Source organism: Neopsephotus bourkii, unplaced genomic scaffold (genome assembly GCF_033783945.1).
Source record: "Neopsephotus bourkii isolate Nb327-2 ecotype Australia unplaced genomic scaffold, CSIRO-AGI_Nbou_v1 NB_1063, whole genome shotgun sequence".
NCBI lineage: Eukaryota > Metazoa > Chordata > Aves > Psittaciformes > Psittacidae > Neopsephotus > Neopsephotus bourkii.
The window spans coordinates 442,413-461,895 of record NW_026901551.1 but is presented as its reverse complement, the minus strand read 5'-3'; the positions used below and the strand labels follow the sequence as shown (position 1 = coordinate 461,895).

At 63.8% G+C, this 19,483-nt stretch overlaps 3 protein-coding genes and 1 long non-coding RNA gene across 4 annotated transcripts; all 4 read right to left on the bottom strand.

Annotated features, from left to right (window-relative positions):
* Nucleotides 1–7: 7 nt before the first annotated feature.
* Nucleotides 8–4,025, bottom strand: ESYT1 (extended synaptotagmin 1; the record flags this gene model as incomplete). Its single annotated transcript, XM_061361833.1, has 10 exons — nt 3,492–4,025; nt 3,319–3,360; nt 2,621–2,755; nt 2,166–2,239; nt 2,004–2,076; nt 1,840–1,929; nt 1,704–1,759; nt 1,504–1,627; nt 788–964; nt 8–106 (listed from the first exon to the last, which is right to left on the bottom strand). Coding segments are annotated over exons 1-10 (1,404 nt in total), but the record flags the coding sequence as incomplete, so codon positions are not given.
* Nucleotides 4,026–4,989: 964 nt separating this feature from the next.
* Nucleotides 4,990–6,217, bottom strand: ZC3H10 (zinc finger CCCH-type containing 10). Its single transcript, XM_061361825.1, has one exon. The coding sequence runs from the start codon at nt 6,200–6,202 to the stop codon at nt 5,000–5,002; it is 1,203 nt and encodes a 400-aa protein (XP_061217809.1). The 5' UTR covers nt 6,203–6,217; the 3' UTR covers nt 4,990–4,999.
* Nucleotides 6,218–7,065: 848 nt separating this feature from the next.
* Nucleotides 7,066–7,817, bottom strand: LOC133216803 (uncharacterized). The gene is made up of 3 exons (XR_009726721.1): nt 7,652–7,817; nt 7,340–7,362; nt 7,066–7,200 (listed from the first exon to the last, which is right to left on the bottom strand). It is a non-coding gene; the product is annotated as an uncharacterized LOC133216803 (long non-coding RNA).
* A 1,128-nt stretch (nt 7,818–8,945) lies between these two features.
* Nucleotides 8,946–18,520, bottom strand: PA2G4 (proliferation-associated 2G4). The gene is made up of 13 exons (XM_061361831.1): nt 18,413–18,520; nt 17,269–17,397; nt 16,283–16,388; nt 16,120–16,189; nt 14,554–14,646; nt 14,308–14,371; nt 13,821–13,899; nt 12,492–12,570; nt 12,273–12,406; nt 11,400–11,494; nt 10,437–10,564; nt 9,823–9,876; nt 8,946–9,023 (listed from the first exon to the last, which is right to left on the bottom strand). Exons 1-13 carry the CDS (start codon nt 18,498–18,500, stop codon nt 8,946–8,948), a joined length of 1,197 nt encoding a protein of 398 aa, XP_061217815.1. The 5' UTR covers nt 18,501–18,520.
* Nucleotides 18,521–19,483: the final 963 nt, after the last annotated feature.

Genomic DNA, 19,483 nt, shown 5'->3' with positions numbered 1-19,483 from the left:
TTCCCCCCCTGCCCCATTGGTACCTGCCCAAGAGGTCGTCCTGGTCCGGGTCCTTGTCAAAGAGCTCCACCTCCAGCTCCTGCCCCGGCACCTCGTGCACCACAAACTGGGGGGGGGGTCCCCACAGCATCAGTGGGGGTCTCTGGGCACCCCATAACCATGCCCAGGGCAGTGGGGGTATGGGGGCTATGGGGATATGGGGGTTATGGGGGCGCTATGGGGGCTATGGGGTTATTGGGCTATGTGGGCTATGGGGTGCTATGGGGGCAATGGGGGAATATGAGGGCTATGGGGGCTATGGGGATATGGGGGTTATGGGACTATGGGGGGATATGGGGGCAATGGGGGGATATGGGGTCTATGGGGTGGCTATGGGGTTATAGGGGCCATGGGGGCTATGGGGCCCTATGGGGGTTATGGGGGCTATGGGGCACTGGGGGCAATGGGGTTCTGGGGGCAATGGGGGCTCTGGGGGCAATGGGGGCTATGGGGGCAATGGGCACTATGGGGCTATGGGGCTCTGGAGCCCCATAGGGGCTCTGGCTCTATGGGGCTCTATGGGGCTCTATGGGGCTCTGGAGCTATGGGGCTCTGGCTCTATGGGGCTCTGGGGGGCTCTATGGGGCTCTATGGGGCAATGGGGGCTCTATGGGGCTCTGTGTCCATGGGGCTCTATGGGGCTCTGTGTCCATGGGGCTCTATGGGGATGCTCTATGGGGCTCTATGGGGCTCTATGGGGCTCTATGGGGCTCTATGGGGCTCTATGGGGCTCTGTGGGGGCCCTGACCTCGTGGAGCTCGTCCCAGGTCGGGTCCAGGTCGCTCCGCACCACGCGGCTCCGCGCCCCCTGCGTCCCCACGCGCAGCTCCGCGTACGGGTCCGAGCGCGCCTCCAGGAGCCCCCCCAGGAACCGGTCCTTGGAGCGCAGCCCCCGCGCGCAGCGGAGGTGAACGCGCAGCGCCCCCTGCGGGCAGCGGCGTGAACCGGGGGGGGCGGCGGGAGGGGAGGGGGGGAAACAGATACAGGGAGGGATGGAGGGATACAGGGATGGGATACAGGGATGGGATACAGGGATGGATGCAGGGATGGATGCAGGGAGGGATGGAGGGATGGATGGAGGGATACAAGGAGGGAGATAGGGATGGGATACAGGGAAGAAAACAGGGAGGGAGACAGGGATGGGATACAAGGATACAGGGAGGGATACAGGAATGGATGGAGAGATACAGGAAGGGATGCAGGCAGGGAAACGGATGGAATACAGGGATGGGATTGAGGGATGAAACAGGGATGAATGGAGGGATACAGGGAGGGATACAGGGAAGGAAACAGGGCTGGATGCAGGGATGGATGCGGGGCTGGATGCAGGGATGGGTACAGGGATGGATGCAGGGATGGATGCAGGGATGGATGCAGGGATGGGTACAGGGATGGATGCAGGGATGGGTACAGGGATGGGTACAGGGATGCAGGGATGGATGCGGGGCTGGCTCAGGCCCTCACCCTCGGCACCGGGTTCCGCAGCTCGGCCGCCTCGGGCAGGTCGGGCACCAGCGGCACCAGGAGCCGGTTGGGCAGCACCAGGTAGGAGGCGATGGCGTCCATGAGCATCGAGTCCGACACCGAGCTGGGGGGGGCACAGTCATGGCGGGGGGGGCACGGCCGGACCGAACCATCCCAGTGCACGGGGGGGGGGGGCTCACCTGAGACCAGGGATGTCGAGCAGGTTCGTCATCCCCGTCCAGTTGATGTCCAAGGTCTGGAGGGGGGGGGACCACACATGGGGTTAAAGGGGGGGGACACCCCATTTGGAGCCTGTTTTAAAGGGGGGGCACTCACCGGGCGCCGGATGAAGAACATGGAAAGAGCCCCCACAATGGGCGCATCCCCAAGGAGCGGCTCCAGGATGATCCGCAGCGTCCCATGGAGCTGGGGGGGGGGCAGTGGTGAGAGGGCCCCCCCATGGCTGTGACCCCATCCCATGGCCCCCCCCCCATCCTCACCTGCATCCCCTTGACCCCCGCCTTGCAGAAGAACTTCTTCACCTCCACGTCAATGCAGACGTCCCCCACGTAGCTGGGAGGGAGGGGAGGTGGGGGGGGGAAATGGGGGGAAATGGGGTACCCGGACCCCCCCCCCAAAAACCATGGCGGGGGGATGCTCACCTGATGTTGAGATCCAAGAGGATTTGCTTCCTATGGGCACCGGGATGAGCGCGGATCCCCAGGACACGGAGGGGCTGTGGGGGAGAGGGGGGGGTGAGAAGGGGATGGGGGGTCCATGGGGTGTCCATAAGGGGGGGTCCATGGGGGGGGTCCATGGGGGGGTCCATAGGGCCAGGTCCATGAGCCATGTCCAGGGGGGTCCATGGGGATGCCCATGGGGGGGCCTTGGGAGGTCCATGGAGGGGTCCATGGGGTACCCATAGGGAGGGGTCCATGGGGTGCCCATTGGGGGGGCCATGGGGGGTCTATGGGGGGGTCCATGGGGGGGGTTGAAGGTGTACCCATAGGGAGTGTCCACTGGGGGGTCCATGGGGGGTCTATGGGGGGGTCCATGGGAGGGTCCAAGGGGTACCCATAGGGAATGCCCACTTCGGGGGTCCTGGGGGGGTCCCCACCTTCTCGCCCATGTCCACCCTGGTGAAGGTGAAGCTCTGCAGGTGGGGGCTGGAGGCCCTGATGGCCGGAGCCACCTGCGCCAGCAGCAGCTTCTCCATGAACTGCCCGAAGAACGGCCAGGCCTGGGCCAGCACCTGCGGGACACCGGGGATACAGGGATAGAGGGATATGGGTACAGGGTACAGGGATACAGGGATAGAGGGATAGGGGTACAGGGTACAGGGATGGATACAGGATACAGGGGTACGGGTACAGGGATAGAGATATGGGTACAGGGATACAAGGATACAGGTACAGGGATAGAGGGATACAGGGATAGAGGGGTACAGGGATACAGGTACAGGGATAGAGGGATATGGGTACAGGGATGGATACAGGGATGGATACAGGGATGGATACAGAGATGGATACAGGGATGGATACAGGATACAGAGATGGATACAAAGATGGATACAGGATACAGAGATGGATACAAAGATGGATACAGGACACAGGGATGGATACAGGGATACAAGGATGGATACAGGATAAAGAGATGGATACAGAGATGGATACAGGACACAGGGATGGATGCAGGGATACAAGTATGGATACAGGATACAGAGATGGTTACAGGGATGGATACAGGATACAGGGATGGATACAGGGATGGACGCGGGGACGGAAGCAGGAAGCGATGCCCAGGCCAGGGCCTCACCTTGTTGAGCCATTCTGCTCTCTCCACGTCCGGGAAGCTGATCTGGGGGGCACGGGCAGCGGGGTCACCCCGGGGCCGCTGCTTCCGGTGCCGGTACCGGGGGGTGGGAACGGTCCTGACACCGCCCCCCCCCCCCGACTCCCCCCATCCCCGTGCGCGGCCCCGTTGCTCACCCAGGCCGGGAGCTCCCCATTGCTGAGCCCGAGCCGCTTGGCGGCGGCGCGCACCGCGGCCTCCTCGTCCCGCTGCAGGCGCGCGGCCGCGCGCATCCCGCGCTCCCGGGCGCGCCGCCGCCGCCGCCAGCCCGCGTAGAGCGCGAGCGCGAGCAGCAGCGCGGCCGCGCCCAGCCCCAGCAGCCCCGCCGCGTACGCGGGCAGCGCCCACAGCAGCCGCCGGCCCAGCGCGCCCAGCGCCGCCCGCCCCGCGCCCCGCGCCTCCATCGCCGCCACGGCTCCGCCCATTGGCTGCGGCGCGCCCCGGGGCAACGCCGATTGGCTCCGTGCCCCGCGGGGCGGAAAGCGCCGATTGGCTGCGGAGCGCCCCGAGGCTATTGGGCACGCGCGCCGAACCGGATGGCCCCCATTGGCTGCGCCACGCCCGGTCACTATTGGTTCTGCTCCCGGGAAAGGACAGCGCCGCCTTGCGCTCATTGGGTGCATCACAGCCTGCTCCCATTGGCTCCTTGCGTCGCAGCGGATGGCACCCATTGGTTGAGGCGCACCCTGCGGCTATTGGGCACGCGCGCCGAACCGGATGGCCCCCATTGGCTGCGCCACGCCCGGTGATGATTGGCTTCGGTGCCAGCACAGGATGGCGCCGCCTTGCGCTCATTGGCTCCACCACAGGCTACTCCCATTGGCTTCTTCACCCCACACCAGATGGCGCCCATTGGCTGCGCCACGCCCTGTGGGTATTGGCTCTGCTCCCACCACAGGACGGCGGCGCCTTGCGCTCATTGGATGCACCACAGCCTGCTCCCATTGGTTCCTTGTCGCACAGCGAACGACACCCATTGGCTGCGGCACGCCCCGGGCTATTGGGCACATGCTCCGTGCCAGATGACGCCCATTGGCTGCGCCCCGCCTGGCGGCTATTGGCTCTGCTCCCGGCACAGGACGGCGCCGCCTTGCGCTCACTGGGTGCAACACCGCCTGCTCCCATTGGCTCCTTGCTGCGCAACGGATGGCACGCATTGGCTGCGCCACGTCCAGAGCCTATTGGCTCCGCAGGCCTCAACAGACCGCGCCCGCCCTGAGCCCATTGGTTGCACAGCGCCCTTCGCCTATTGGCCCAGTGCTCCGTAGTGGACAGCGCCCATTGGCCGCACCACACCCCGCTCCCATTGGCTGCCCCGCCCACTGTGGGGGCGGAGCCTACGGATGGGGGCGTGGCCGGGGCCGGTCACGTGCAGCACCGCGCTGTTTCCCCCTCCCTCCCGACGCCCCCGGTACCGATCGCTCTCCGGTCACTCTCGGTTCATTTAATGGCTGCGAACGTTACAGGCCTCGGGGCCGCCCCCCCCGCACCGGGACCAGGCCCCGGCACCAGAGGTGGGGGGGGGGGGCAGTGTCCAAGCACAAGGCTCCGGGGGGGGGGGTTAAAACAGAGCCCCAAGCCCCCCCCACACCTTACCCCAGTCCCAGCCCGGGCTGTTCCAAAGCACCCCCGGAGGGGGGGGGCATCAATGGGGCATGGCCGTGATGCGCATGCTCTGCGAGGCGATGGGGTAGGTGACCATGGGGGTGGTGGCGTGGCTCATGGTGATGCCCCCCAAGGGCTGCGCCATGGACACGGCCACTGGCGCCACCGAGACGGCCACGGGCGCCATGGAGACGGGGGGGGCCATGCCCTGGGCGATGGTTTGAGCCAGGGCGGCCGAGAGCGGCGCGATGTCGGGGTTGAGCGGGGGGGGCGCGGCGGTGGCCGGCGGAGCCGCCTGCGCCCCGGCCGGAGCCACCAGCTCCTGTTGGGCCACGGCGCGGGGCTGCAGGGCCTGGCTGCTGAGCGTGGTGTGGGTCTGCGCCATGCCCGGGTTGAAGCTGGGCACGGTGCCCACGGCGGGGGCCAGAGTCTGCTCGGTGGCGGCGGCGGCGGCGGCGGCGCTGGAGCTCAGCGTCATCACCTTGGCCTGGTTGCGGAACTGCGCGTTCTGCTCCAGCAGCACCTCGTTGGTGGCCAGGAGGTTGCTCACCTGCTTCTTGAGCTCCTCCACCCGCTTGCGGAGCAGCGCGTTCTCCTCCTCCAGCAGCCGCTGCTCCACCGTGGGGCCGCCGGTGCCGAAGTCGAAGGCTTCGAAGTGGAGGCCGTCGCCGCGGCGCCGCTTGAGCAAGGGCTCGTGCTCGGCCTCGTAGAGCCCCTCGAAGGCCTCGTAGCGCCGGGCGCCCGGCTCGAAGTCGCGCTGCAGGTGCTGGAACTTGCACTTGGCCCCGCGCTGGCAGTCGCCCTTGAGGAAGTCCCTGCAGATGGGCACCTCCTCCTTGCTGTTGGGGAGGTCGGCGGGGGAGAGGCCCAGCCCCGCGGCCACTTTGTGGCGTAGGCGCGGGGGGAGCTCGCCCGTCTTCTTGTAGGAGTCCTCGTCCTCCTTGGAGCCGTGGATGAAGCGGCAGCTGAGCCGCACACACTCCTTGTTCTGGAAGTCGTGGCAGAAAATGAACTCGTTCTTGCGCACGCCCAGGTTCGTCACCTCGCTCATGTCCGGGTGCCGGAACCGGCACCGCTTGCCCCGCTTGCACACGTTGCGCAGGAAGTCCCGGCAGATGTCATCGTCCGGGCTCCCCCCCCCGCCGCCGCCGCCGCCGCCGCCGCCGCAGAGGCCCCCTCCTCCGACACCGCCGCCGGCTTCGTCCCCGCTGCCGCCCGAGGGGAACCCGTCCCGGTCCGGCATCGCGGCGCTCCGGGCACTGCGGGACGGACGGAGCGCGGTCAGGGTCCCCTCCCGGCCACCGTACCCCCGCCGCCGGGTCTCCATAGCGACCGCACCCCCCTCCCCTTCCGGTTTTGTACCTCACCCCCCACAAACCCTCCCTCTTCCTCCTCCTCCTCCCTCCGGTCCCGTCCCGGTCCCGGTCTCGGCCTCACCCGCCCGCGGGTCCGCCAGCGCCAACAATGAGCGGCCCCGTTGCGGCCGCTCTGCGCCGGGCAGGAAGTGCTCTATGGTGCTTCCGGGGCGGTGCGGAAGGGGGACGCGCGGCGATTGGCGGCGCGCAGTGACGTCATAAGCGTGCGACGACGCCGGCAAGCGCGGGCGCTCCCTGCTCGTTACCGGATGTACCCACATTGACTCCAACGGTGCCGTGAGTCCCGTTCACTGCCCCTCTCCCGGTACCGGAGCACCCTCCCGCTACGGGGCGTCCCCACAACCCCGCCGCCGTTACCGGAGCCCGGCCCCGTACCGGATGTCCCCCCATTATCTCCGCCGTTACCCTAAGTCCCTTCACTGCCTTCCCTGTTACCTGACAGCCCCGTCGCCGTCAAGGCACGTCCCAAACTCCCTCCGCCGTTACCGGAGCCCTGTCCCGTTACCGTACCCCCGGCCATTACCGGAGCTGCCGCCGTTATCTCAAGTCCCAGCACTGCCGTTACCGGAGCTCCTCCCCGGTTACCGGACGTGCCCCCATTACCGACAGCGGTAAGTCCCATCGCTGCCTTTCCCATTACGGAAGCCCCCTCCCGTTACCGGACGTTCCAACACCGCCCCCCCCGTTCCCGTAGCCCCGCTCCTGCTCCCCGCCGCAGGAACCACACGCTCGCTGTCACCACCAGCTTTATTCACAGCACAACGGCAGCCGCACGGCCCCGAGCGCACCGGAGGCCCCGGGCCGGGCCCTGCTCCGCGGCCGTTACTTGGATCTCTGCCTCATCTTCCTCCGCTTGCGCTTCAGCCTGGGGTGGGGGGGGGAGCGCTCAGCACCGGCACCGACCCGGGAGGGGGGAACCCGCGGCGGCGGCCGCGGCCTCCCCCGTTCCCCGGCGGGGCGGGACCGGGGACCCCCGGCATGGGACGGGACGGGTCTCTACGTACCTGCGCATGCGCTTCTTGCGCCACTGCGGGAGCAGAGAGAGGCGCTCGTTAGTGACCGCTATCGCGACAGTGACTCTGATCGCGACAGGAACCCCGCCCGGACACACACATACCCCCCCACCCCCTCCCCACATCCCCAGTGTACCGGTAACGCGCTCCCGATGCACCGGCACCCCCCACACACACCCCCCGCAGCTGTCAGCCCATCTCTGCACCCCGCTCCCGCCGAGGCCCGGTCGGTGATGGAGCCGCCCCCCCTGTACCGCCCCCAGGGCCGGCGGAGCCGCCATCGGCCGCGCCCCCCCCGCTCACCTTGGCCCTCATGGCGGGGTGGAGACGCCGCGCTCAGTCCCGGCGGCCGGGCGGCGGCGGGGCCGGCGGATGGCGGCGGATGGCGGCAGATGGCAACGAGCACCCCGCAAGATGGCGGCAGCAGCAGCCGAGAGGCCTTTGCTTCGCGATGGGGCCTATTTATAGTGTGGGAACGTGGCCACGCCCCCTCCCCGTGTCGCGGGGCACGACGGGAGTTGTAGTCCGTACGCCCCGGGGTATCACGGGAGTTGTAGTCCGCCTCCCCCCGCCGCCATTTTGCGGCGCGCTGGGGGTGAGATCCCCCCCACCCCCCCCAGCCCCATAGAGCCCCATGGAGCCGCTCCTGTGGTCCCAGCATTCCCGTTGGGAATGACGGGGATTGGTTCTTCCCCCTTATGGTCATGGTTAATCCTATATCCATCCCCAGGAGCAGGCATGGAAAACCCATGGAAACCTCATGGGAATCCATGAAACCTCATGGGAAGTGCATGGAAAACTCATGGGAAGTCCATGGAAAACCCATAGAAAACTCAAGGGAAATGCATGGAAAACCCATAGAAAACTCATGGGAAATGCATGGAAAACCCATAGAAAACTCATGGGCACTCCATGGAAATGCCATGGGAAATGCATGGAAAACTCATGGAAAATGCATGGAAAACTCATGGAAAACCCATGAAACCCGCATGGAAACCCGCACCAGAGCGCCATCGTTCATTCGCTTTTATTGACTTTGGTTCAGATTTGCACGTCTGGAATTTGGGATGGAATCCGTAGCGACGAGGAGCGGACGGACGGAGCCCGGGAATGCTGTGTGCCCCCCCCCCCCCCATAGATCGGGATAACCGGAACCGGAATTCAGCTTTGTCCCTGGGGCTTTTTTCTCCTTTTTTCCGGGTTTTCTGTAAAAAAACGCTATAAAAGAGCACTTCCCCCTCCAATTCCCATGGGAAGCACGGAAACCCCCCCGGGAATCCCTGACAAAGGAGCCCGCCACAGCCGAGGAGTAGAAAACCAGTGTTTATAGGGGAAAACCGAGGCTTCCGAAGGCTTGGATCCCAAAGTGAGGAGCGGGATAAAGGCACCCCCCCCCATTCCTCCCTTGGGGATGGGGCAGCTCCCATGGGATGAGGGGACACAGAGCGGCTGCAGAGGGGTTTTATTACGCTTGCCGGGCTCGGAGCACCCCTGCCCTGGAAGCACCGGGATCCCCCCCCCCCCCACTCCTGCCTTGGCTCCTAAGGGACAAGCAGGGCTTGGGGGGGGCCGTGGGGCTCGGTGGGGCGGGCGCTGCTCAATCCCCCGGTTCCGGTTCCGGTTCCGGCTCCTCCGCTGCCTCCCCCGTGGTGGCGTTCTCGGCATTCCTGGAGGCCTGCGGGGAGAAGGGAGCGGGTGGGGAATGGTCGAAGGGTGGGGATGGGGAACCCTTCCCATAAGGGTACTAGGGATGGGGAACCCGTTCCATAAGGATGGGGATGGGGAACCCTTCCTATAGGGATAGAGATGGGGAATCCCTTCCTATAGGGATAGGGATGGGGAATGCCCTAAGGGTGGGAATGGGGAACCCTTTCCGTAAGGATAGGGATGGGGAATCCCTTCCTATAAGGATAGAGATGGGGAACCCTTTCCATCAGGATAGGGATGGGAAACCCTTCCCGTAAGGGGAAGGATGAGGAATCCCTTCCCGTAAGGATGGGGATGGGGAACCCTTTCCATAAGGACAGGGATGGGGAATCCCTTCCTATAAGGGGAAGGATGGGGAACCCTTCCCATAATGTTAAGGATGGGAACTCCCATAAGGATAGGGATGAGGAGCCCTTCCCATAAGGATGGGGAATCCCTTCCCGTAATGTTAAGGATGGGAACTCCCATAAGAACAGTGATGGGGCACCCATCCCATAAGGATGGGGAATCCCTTCCCACAAGGACAGGGCTGAGGAGCCCTTCCCAGAAGGATGCTCCTGTATCCCAGCTGGCGGAGCCGATGCTCTGAACCCCCCCGGCTCCATACGGAGCATCCATGGATCCCATCGCCTTCCCAAGCCCATCCCTGGCAGCGCCCCCAGGGCTGGGTAACCGGAGCCATCCCCGCCCATGGCCGGAGCTGTGGGATCCTTCCCAGCCCCTCCCATGCTTCCAGGAAGCGGGAATCCTGCCCCCCCCCCCGTTACCTTCTTCTTCTTCTTCTTCTGGGTCTTGCGGCTGGCGGAGCTCTGGAGCAGGGCCTGGGCAGGGAAGGGAATGGAAGGAGCCAGGAAAGCCAAGCCCCGGCTGGAAGCAGGGGAGCCTCTGGGGCGGCTCCTTAGGGAGCCACTGGGAACGTTCCAGGGGTGCTGGAGAGCAGGGATAGGACAAGGGGGGGGGGGATGGATTCCAACTGGAACTGGGGGAACTGGGCCCACTGGGATGGGCTGAACGGAGCCGGTTTGGCTGCAGCAGCTCCTTATGGAGCCATTGGGAATGTTCCAGGGATGCTGGAGAGCAGGGATAGGACAAGGGGGGGGATGGATTCCAACTGGAACTGGGGGAACTGGGACACTGGGATGGGCTGAACGGAGCCGGTTTGGCTGCAGCAGCTCCTTATGGAGCCATTGGGAATGTTCCAGGGATGCTGGAGAGCAGGGATAGGACAAGGGGGGGGATGGATTCCAACTGGAACTGGGGGAACTGGGCCCACTGGGATGGGCTGAACGGAACCGGTTTGGCTGCATCGGAGCCATTCCGATGGGATTGGGGCCGCCTCTGAGCTCCTTCCCAACCCCATTCCCGGGCGCTCAGCACCCACCTTGAGCTCAGCATCCTGCACCTCGAAGGTGGATCTGTAGAGGTCGGGCTCGAAGGGGCCCCCCGTTATCCGCATGGGACCGTTGGGCATCAGGAGCACCGTGAACTTGAACTGCGCCACGAACTCCCCTGGGAGAGCGGGAATGGGGTCGGCGTTCCCATGGGATGGGGTCGGCATTCCCAAGGGATGGGGTCGGCGTTCCCAAGGGATGGGGATGGCGCTCCCAAGGGATGGGGTCGGCGTTCCCAAGGGATGGGGATGGCGTTCCCAAGGGATGGGGTCGGCATTCCCAAGGGATGGGGACGGCGTTCCCAAGGGATGGGGTCAGCATTCCCAAGGGATGGGGACGGAGTTCCCAAGGGATGGGGATGGCGTTCCCATGGGATGGGGTCGGCATTCCCAAGGGGTGGGGACGGCGTTCCCAAGGGATGGGGTCGGCATTCCCAAGGGATGGGGACGGAGTTCCCAAGGGATGGGGTCGGCGTTCCCATGGGATGGGGATGGCGTTCCCAAGGGATGGGGTCGGCGTTCCCAAGGGATGGGGTCGGCGTTCCCAAGGGATGGGGACGGCGTTCCCAAGGGATGGGGTCGGCGTTCCCAAGGGATGGGGTCGGCATTCCCATGGGATGGGGTCGGCGTTCCCAAGGGATGGGGTCGGCGCTCCCAAGGGATGGGGTCGGCGCTCCCAAGGGATGGGGATGGCGTTCCCAAGGGATGGGGTCGGCGTTCCCAAGGGATGGGGATGGCGTTCCCAAGGGATGGGGATGGCGTTCCCAAGGGATGGGGTCGGCGTTCCCAAGGGATGGGGACGGCGTTCCCAACATTCCCAATAACAAACAGCCCTAAGCGCCCATTGTGTTGGAAGCAAGGAGCATCCCCCCCAGGGTGCTGCTCATCCACAATGGGGTCAGCACTGCAGTTATCCATAGGGATGAATCCCAAGGGCTGGAATGGGGCGCTCACCTTCCTTCTCATAGAGGACATTGAAGGGCTGGAGCAGCTCGTGCTTGGCGCATTCCACCACTCCCATCCTGGCTTTCTTCTCATCCTCAAAGGCCCTGGGAAGCGGAGGGAGCTCAGCCCCTTCCCAAGCCACAGCCCGGGGATCCCATAGGGAAGCCTCCGGAGAGGGGGTTAAGGTGGAGCAGAGCCCATTGAGGGCCTGTTTGAGGCCATCCCTTACAGCGTGGTCTGGAACGGCCTCATCCCTCCCTCTGCTCCAATGGGAACCAATTCCCAGCTCCCAGGGAGGCAGCAGGATGGGACCAGGAAAGGAGCAGGAAGGGACCAGGAAGGGACCAAGGAAGGACGAGGAAGGGACTGGGAAGGGAGCAGGGATGGACTGGGAAGCACTGGGAAGGGACCAGGAAGGGACTAAGGAAGGACCAGGAAGGGACTGGGAAGCACTGGGAAGGGACCAGGAAGGGATCAAGGAAGGACCAGGAAGGGACTGGGAAGCACCAGGAAGGGAGCAGGGATGGACTGGGAAGCACTGGAAAGGGACCAGGAAGGGACCAAGGAAGGACCAGGAAGGGACTGGGAAGCACCAGGAAGGGAGCAGGAAGGGACAAGGAAGGGACTGGGAAGGGAGCAGGAAGGCACTAGGAAGGGAGCAGGAAGGGAGCAGGGATGGACTGGGAAGCACTGGGAAGGGAGCAGGGATGGACTGGGAAGCACTGGGAAGGCACCAGGAAGGGAGCAGGAAGGGAGCAGGGAGGGACTGGGAAGCACTGGGAAGGGAGCAGGGAAGCACTGAGAAGGGAGCAGGAAGGGAGCAGAAAGGGACCAGTAAGGCACTGGGAGGGACTGGGAAGCGGCAGGGGGAGCGGCGGGCACCTGAGGGTGAAGGGCATGGTGTCGAAGCGCCGCTCCACCTCGCTGAAGAAGGCACGGGAGGTTTTCATCTTGAGGCCGTACTGCTTGCCCGGGTCCCGTTTGTAGATGGTCGTCCTCTGCCCCGCGTCCTTGGCCTGCGGGGGGGGGGGGGTGATTCCCAAGGCCGGGAGCGGGCAGGAAGGGCAGGGACGGGCCCCGGGCCCCGCGCCCCGCGCTCACCTTCCCCTCCCCGCTGCTGACGAGGACGTCGACGGCGTAAACCTCATGGACCTCGAATTCCGCCTTTTCATGGTCCTTCCTGCGCGGGGGACAGGGGATGGGGGTGAGGGGAGGGGAAACAGGGAAAGGATGGGGAAACACCCGAAAAGATGTGAAAAAACATGCAAAAGGATGAGGAAAACACCCCAAAAGATGGGGAAAACACGCAAAAGAATAGGAAAAACACCCAAAGGATGGGGAAAACACCCCAAAAATTGGAAAAACACACAAAAGGATGGAGAAAACACGCAAAAGATGGGGAAAACACCCAAAAAGATGGGAAAAACATGCAAAAAGATGGGAAAAACACCCAAAGGATGAGGAAGACACCCAAAGGACGGGGAAAACACCCGAAAAGATGGGGAAAACACACAAAAGGATGGGGAAAACATGCAAAAGGATGGGGAAAACACCCGGAAAGATGGGGAAAACACACAAAAGGATGGGAAAAAGACCCAAAGGACAGGGAGAACACCCAACGAATGGGGAAAACACCCAAAAGAATTGGAAGAACACACAAAAAGATGGGAAAAACACCCAAAGGATGGGGAAGACACCCAAAAGATGGGAAAAACATGCAACAAGATGGGAAAAGCACCCAAAGGATGGGGAAAACACCCAAAGGATGAGGAAGACACCCAAAGGATGGGGAAAACACCTAAAGAATGGGGAAAACATGCAAAAGGATGGGGAAAACACCCCAAAAAATTGGAAAACCACACGAAATGGGGACAACACCCAAAAGATGGGGAAAACACCCAAAAAGATGGGTAAAACATGCAAAAGGATGGGAAAAAAACCCAAAAGGATGGGGAAAACACCCAAAGGATAGGAAAAAACACCCCAAAAAATTGGAAAAACACCCAACAGATGGGGAAAACACCCAAAGGATGGGGAAAACACCCAAAAAGACAGGTAAAACATGCAAAAGGATGGGGAAAACACCCAAAGGACGGGAAAAACACCCAAAAGGATGGCAGGAAGCCATGAAAGGATGGGAAGAGCACCCCAAATCCCCTCCACAGCCACAGGGCATCACCCAAGGGCCTGGGAGCAGTGGGGCTGTTGGGATGCGCCCCTGCCCATGGACCCCATGGGATCAGAGCTGTGGAATGCCATGGATGGCATCAGTGCAGTGGGTTCAGTGCCAGGGCTCCGGCTCCGAGCATCCCTTGGGGCTGGCAGCTTCCAGGAAGCTGGAGAGGAACCAGGAGCGTTCCAAGGGGCAGGGATGGGGAGGAGCATTCCAGAGGCCTGGATCCCCGCTGCATCCCCCCCTTTGGTGCTCACTTCTGCTGGTCTGTGGGGTTCTGGATGATGGTTTTCTCGCCGTCGATGACGTGCTGCTTCAGCTGGTGGGACAGCATCCCTGGCACGAGAGGAGCCCCAGCGCCCGTCAGCAGCCGCTGCCCAAGGGAACGGCCCCGCACCGGGAATGCCAACGGGATGCATTGGGATGCAACGGGAATGCCAATGGGTGAACCCAGTGCCCACGGAGGGCTGGGGTCCATGGGTGATTCCCCATCTCCTCCAATGCACAAGAACCCGGAAAGCACTAAACACCCCCCCCCGCCCATATTGGAATACTGGGGTGTTCCAAGAAGGAATTTTATGGGATTGAAAGGAATCCCCCCCAGAATGGAGCCACTGGGGCTGCAAGAAGCGATGGCAGCAGGGAGGAGCCTGTGCCAAGTGCCAGGCTCAGCTCCAGCCTGCCCTGGTCCTGATCCCATCGGGATACTCCTCCGTGTGCTTCCCGATGGGAATGGGATCTCACCTTCAATGGGGGTGCAGTGAAACGAGTGGGCTATTTTGTTCCAGGCCTCCGTCACTTGTGTGTTCTGCAGGAAAGACACAGGAAAACCATCCGGGATGGGGAGGGATGGGATGGGATGGGATGAAGGGAGGCGGTTGGGATGCTCCATCCCTGGCTGTGCTGGGTACCACTCACACCCTATGGGGGGGGATCCCTGCCATGATCCCAAGCCTCTTCCCAACCCACCCCATGGCTCCATCCCTGTACCTGGTTCCCAGGCTTCACCAAGCGCAGCGCGGCCTCGGCGCACAGATGGGCTGCTTTGATGACGTCGGCTTTCCGGCCGGACACGGGCTTCTCCTATGGGATAGGGAGCGGGATTCAGGAGCCCCAACACAAGGAGCAAGGAGGGGGGGACTCAGATCCCATTGGGATTGGGAGCTGGGAGGCTGCTCCCAGTGGATGGGAGCAGAGGAAGTGGTGGCAGGGATGGAGCGGACTGGGAATACCGAAGGCAGGGATGGAGCAGGCAGGGATGGAACAGGCTGGGATGGAGCAGGCTGGGATGGGAGCAGGCAGGGATGGAGCAGGCTGGGATGGAATGGGCTGGGATGGAGCAGGCAGGGATGGGAGCAGGCAGGGATGGAACAGGCAGGGATGGAGCAGGCAGGGATGGGAGCAGGCAGGGATGGAACAGGCAGGGATGGGAGCAGGCTGGGATGGAGCAGGCAGGGATGGAACAGGCAGGGATGGAGCAGGCAGGGATGGGAGCAGGCAGGGATGGAACAGGCAGGGATGGGAGCAGGCTGGGATGGAGCAGGCAGGGATGGAGCAGGCAGGGATGGAACAGGCAGGGATGGAGCAGGCAGGGATGGAGCAGGCAGGGATGGAGCAGGCAGGGATGGAGCAGGCAGGGATGGAGCAGGCTGGGATGGAGCAGGCTGGGATGGAGCAGGCAGGGATGGAACAGGCAGGGATGGAGCAGGCAGGGATGGGAGCAGGCAGGGATGGAACAGGCAGGGATGGGAGCAGGCTGGGATGGAGCAGGCAGGGATGGAGCAGGCTGGGATGGAGCAGGCAGGGATGGAACAGGCAGGGATGGAACAGGCAGGGATGGAACAGGCAGGGATGGAGCAGGCAGGGATGGAACAGGCAGGGATGGAGCAGGCTGGGATGGAGCAGGCAGGGATGGAGCAGGCTGGGATGGAGCAGGCAGGGATGGAGCAGGCAGGGATGGAACAGGCAGGGATGGAGCAGGCAGGGATGGAACAGGCAGGGATGGAGCAGGCAGGGATGGAACAGGCTGGGATGGAACGGGCAGGGATGGAACAGGCTGGGATGGAGCAGGCAGGGATGGGAGCAGGCAGGGATGGAGCAGGCTGGGATGGAGCAGGCAGGGATGGAGCAGGCAGGGATGGAACAGGCTGGGATGGAACAGGCTGGGATGGAATGGGCTGGGAATGCCTCAGGCAGGGATGGGAGCAGGCAGGGATGGAGCAGCCTGGGAATGCTGCAGGCAGGGATGGAGCAGGCAGGGATGGAGCAGGCAGGGATGGAGCAGGCAGGGATGGAACGGGCAGGGATGGAACGGGCAGGGATGGAACGGGCAGGGATGGAACGGGCAGGGATGGAACGGGCAGGGATGGAACGGGCAGGGATGGAGCAGCCTGGGAATGCTGCAGGCAGGGATGGAGCAGGCAGGGATGGAGCAGGCAGGGATGGAGCAGGCAGGGATGGAGCAGGCTGGGATGGAGCAGGCAGGGATGGAACAGGCTGGGATGGAACAGGCTGGGAATGCCTCAGGCAGGGATGGGAGCAGCCCCCCCCGCCCACCTTGGAGGCCTCGATGACGAAGCTGTGCGCCACGTTGGCGATGAAGCCGTCCACGTGCACCCCCAGGTCCCTGCAACACCAAGAGGGGATGGGGATGGGGTCAGGCTGCTCCGGGCTGATTCCCACTGGGAACGGTGGCGCTGGTCCCGGCGCGGGCGCTCACACTTTGACCAGGTCCCCGTCCTTGAGGGTGTAGTCCTGGTCGCTCTTGAGCGGGGAGAAGTGGCAGACGCAGTTGTTGACCGAGACGCTGGTGGGGAAGGCGATGCCTGCGGGCGGGAACGGGGCTCCCATCAGTTCCTGCCGCAGGGAATGGGGCAGCAGGGAGGGAGGGGAGCCCCCTCCAGGGCCTTGCTGTGGGCACGGAGCTCGGCTCCCAGCCAGGGATGGGGCATCCAAGGGTGCTCGTTCCCTTCTCTTGGCTGGGGTTGGGAACAGCAACGGGGGAGCCCAATGAGCCCTTGCGCTGCTCCCGACCCACCCCAACAGCAACCAGCACCGACAGAAGGGGACGAGGCCAGAATTCCCCTTGGAAAAGGTAAATTCCCCATTGGGAAAGCCAAATTTCCATTGGGAAAGCCAAATAATTCCTGTTGGAAAAGCCGAATTCCCACTGGGAAAGCTTAATTCCCGTTGGGAAAGCCAAACTCCCACTGGAAAAGCCAAATTCCCATTGAAGAGCCAAATTCCCATTGGAAAAGCCTAATAATTCCTGTTGGAAAAGCCAAATTCCCGTTCAGAAAGCCAAATTCCCATTGGGAAAGCCTAATTGCCATTGGGAAAGCCAAATTCCCACTGGAAAAGCCAAATTCCCATTGAAGAGCCAAATTCCCATTGGAAAAGCCAAATTCCAACCATTGGAAAAGCCAAATTCCCATTGGGAGAGCCAAAGTCCCACCATTGGAAAAGCCACACTCCCATTGGGAAAGCCAAATTCCCATTGGAAAAGCCAAATTCCCACCATTGGAAAAGCCGAATTCCCACTGGCAAAGCCAAATAATTCCCATTGGGAAAAGCCAAATTCCCACCATTGGAAAAGCCAAGTTCCCATTGGGAAAGCCAAATTCCCACCATTGGGAAAGCCAAATTCCCGTTGGGAAAAGCTGAATTCCATTGGGAAAAGCCGAATTCCCATAGGGAAACCCTCACCTTTCTTCATGTCCTTCTCCTTCTTGAAGATCTTGCCGGTCTCCTCCATGATCATGGAATCTCCCTTCTCGCACAGGCCCAGCACCGAGGCGCCCGCGCTGGCCGCATCCAGCACCGCCCGCAGGACCCCTGGAGCCAGAGAGAGGCACAGAGGGGCTGGAGGCATCCCCGGAACCCCGACACCGTTCCCATTGGATCGCATTGGGGCCGTCAAGCGATGCGGCCGCATTCCCCATGGGGTTGGGAATGGCGCTGGGATGGAGCACAGCAAAGGGAAGGGGGCGGGAGGCTTCCAATGGTGCCCCAGAGCATTCCCAAACCCGGGAATCCCGGCTCCCCCATCCAGCACCTGGGATGGACGGGACCTCAAAGCCCTTCAATGGGGAAGGCCTGGGAACGCTGGGAGGGAGCACTGGGCACTTCCATGGGGCATTCCAAGCCCTTCCCACCCCGCTCCATAGGGATTCAAAGCATTCCAAAGCCACCGCAATTCCATGATTCCCTTCCCGAGCACCAGGAGCCGCTTCCCCCCCCTCCTGTCCCCATTCCAACCCGGTCCAGCCCTTCCCGAAGGGGGGAACGCGCTGCTCCGGAGCCATTCCCATTGGGAAGCGCGCCGGGAGCGGCCAAGTCAGCAGGAATCCATGCGGGACACGCCGGGAGGAGCTCACCCAACCGGTCCCGGCGGCTGTCACCCCGCGGGGGGGGGCGGAACGGGCCCCATGGGGCTCCACCAACGCCTATGGGGGCTATAGGGGGCTATGGGGCTGCCCCACGTGTACCCCCCCTTCATTGGGGTCTATGGGGGGGGTTCAAGGCCCGGAACAAAGCCCCGGCCCCCCCCGGCTCCTCCTCCCGCCGCCGGTGCACGTGGGGCGCGGAGGCCACGTGCGGGCAGCGGCGGCCGAGCGGGGCCTGCGGACACCGGGAACCCCCCCCCCACCTCCGTCCCAGGGGTATCCGGTACAACCGGGCCCTCCCCTCCGCGTGGGCAGCACCGGTTAACGGAGGGGGGGTCCAGGCCTCGCCGCCCGGCCCAGGCCCGCCCCGCTGCCCCCCGGTTCCCGGTGCCGTTCCCCCTCCACCCCGCTCCCGTCCCCACAGGCCCGGTCCCGGCGCGGCCTAGGCCTGGCCCCGCACTCACGGTTGGCGATGTCCCCCCCCATCTTGTACTTGGTCACCACCAGGTCCTCGGCGATCGTCAGCTCGGCCGCCTCCTCCTCGCCCGACATGGCCGGGGCCGCCTCCGCCTCGCTCGCTCGCTCTCCCTCTCTCTCCCCCCCCTCCCTCCCTCCCTCCCTCCCCGGTATCCGCTCCCCCCCCCCCGGTGCCCCCGGTGCCGGGAGCGGAGCCGCCGCTGAGGAGACCCCGGGAGCGCGAGGAGCGCGCGGGTACGGCAGGAGCGCGGGCTCCGCGCGGGGCACGCTGGGAACGCGAGTCCCGCCCTGCCCTGTCCCCTCCACCCCCGGCGGGGACTACAACTCCCGGCAGCCCCCGCGGCCAAGCCGGCTGGACTACGGCTCCCACCGGGCATGGCAAGCTCTCGCGAGATCAAGCGCGGGGGATGCTGGGTAATGTAGTTCAAGAGTGGCTCCGCGGTCCCATCGCACCCCCCCCGTGTTCCCGGTGTGTCCGGTTACCCCCGCCAAGCATCAGCACCACTTCGAGGTCAATTCCTTTGATCTTTATTCACCATTTACAAACAGAACCATCCCGGGGGGCATCCCCCGTTAAAACAACCCAAAAACGGGATCCCCGGGGGAGGCATCCCATGGGACACCCCTCGAGGCGCCCTATGGGGCTGCTTGGGGAGGGGGGGGCACCCCCAAACCTTCCCTCTGCTTCCAACAGGGAATGGGGGAACCTGAGGATGAATCCGGGCTCCGGATCCTGAATCCCACCCGGCATTCCCGCACCTTCGGCTGCCGGGGGGCTCGGGGAGGGTCTGGACCCAAATCCCCCCCCTCATTGCAGTGGATCAGGGCGGCCCAGGTGGGGGTCCGGATCCAAACCCCCCTCATTGCAGTGGGTCAGGGCAGCCGCAAGGGGTTCCGGACTCAAACGCCCCCCATTGCAGTGGGTCAGGGTGGCTCCGGGGGGGTCCGTACCCAAATCTCCCCATTGCAGTGGGTCAGGGCAGCCCCGAGAGGGTCCGGACTCAACCCCCCCCTATTGCAGTGGGTCAGGGTGGAACCGAGGGGGTCCGCACCCAAAT

Bases quoted from the DNA above. Each gene is read 5' to 3' on its own strand.
- ZC3H10 (XM_061361825.1), bottom strand. From the start codon at position 6,202: ATGCCGGACCGGGACGGGTTCCCCTCGGGCGGCAGCGGGGACGAAGCC.
- PA2G4 (XM_061361831.1), bottom strand. From the start codon at position 18,500: ATGTCGGGCGAGGAGGAGGCGGCCGAGCTGACGATCGCCGAGGACCTG. The intron at 14,647-16,119 runs GTGGGCGGGGGG...CCTATCCCATAG, and splicing joins TCGTCATCGAGGCCTCCAAG to GAGAAGCCCGTGTCCGGCCG. The intron at 12,571-13,820 runs GTGAGCACCAAA...TCCCCCGCGCAG, and splicing joins AACCCCACAGACCAGCAGAA to GAAGGACCATGAAAAGGCGG.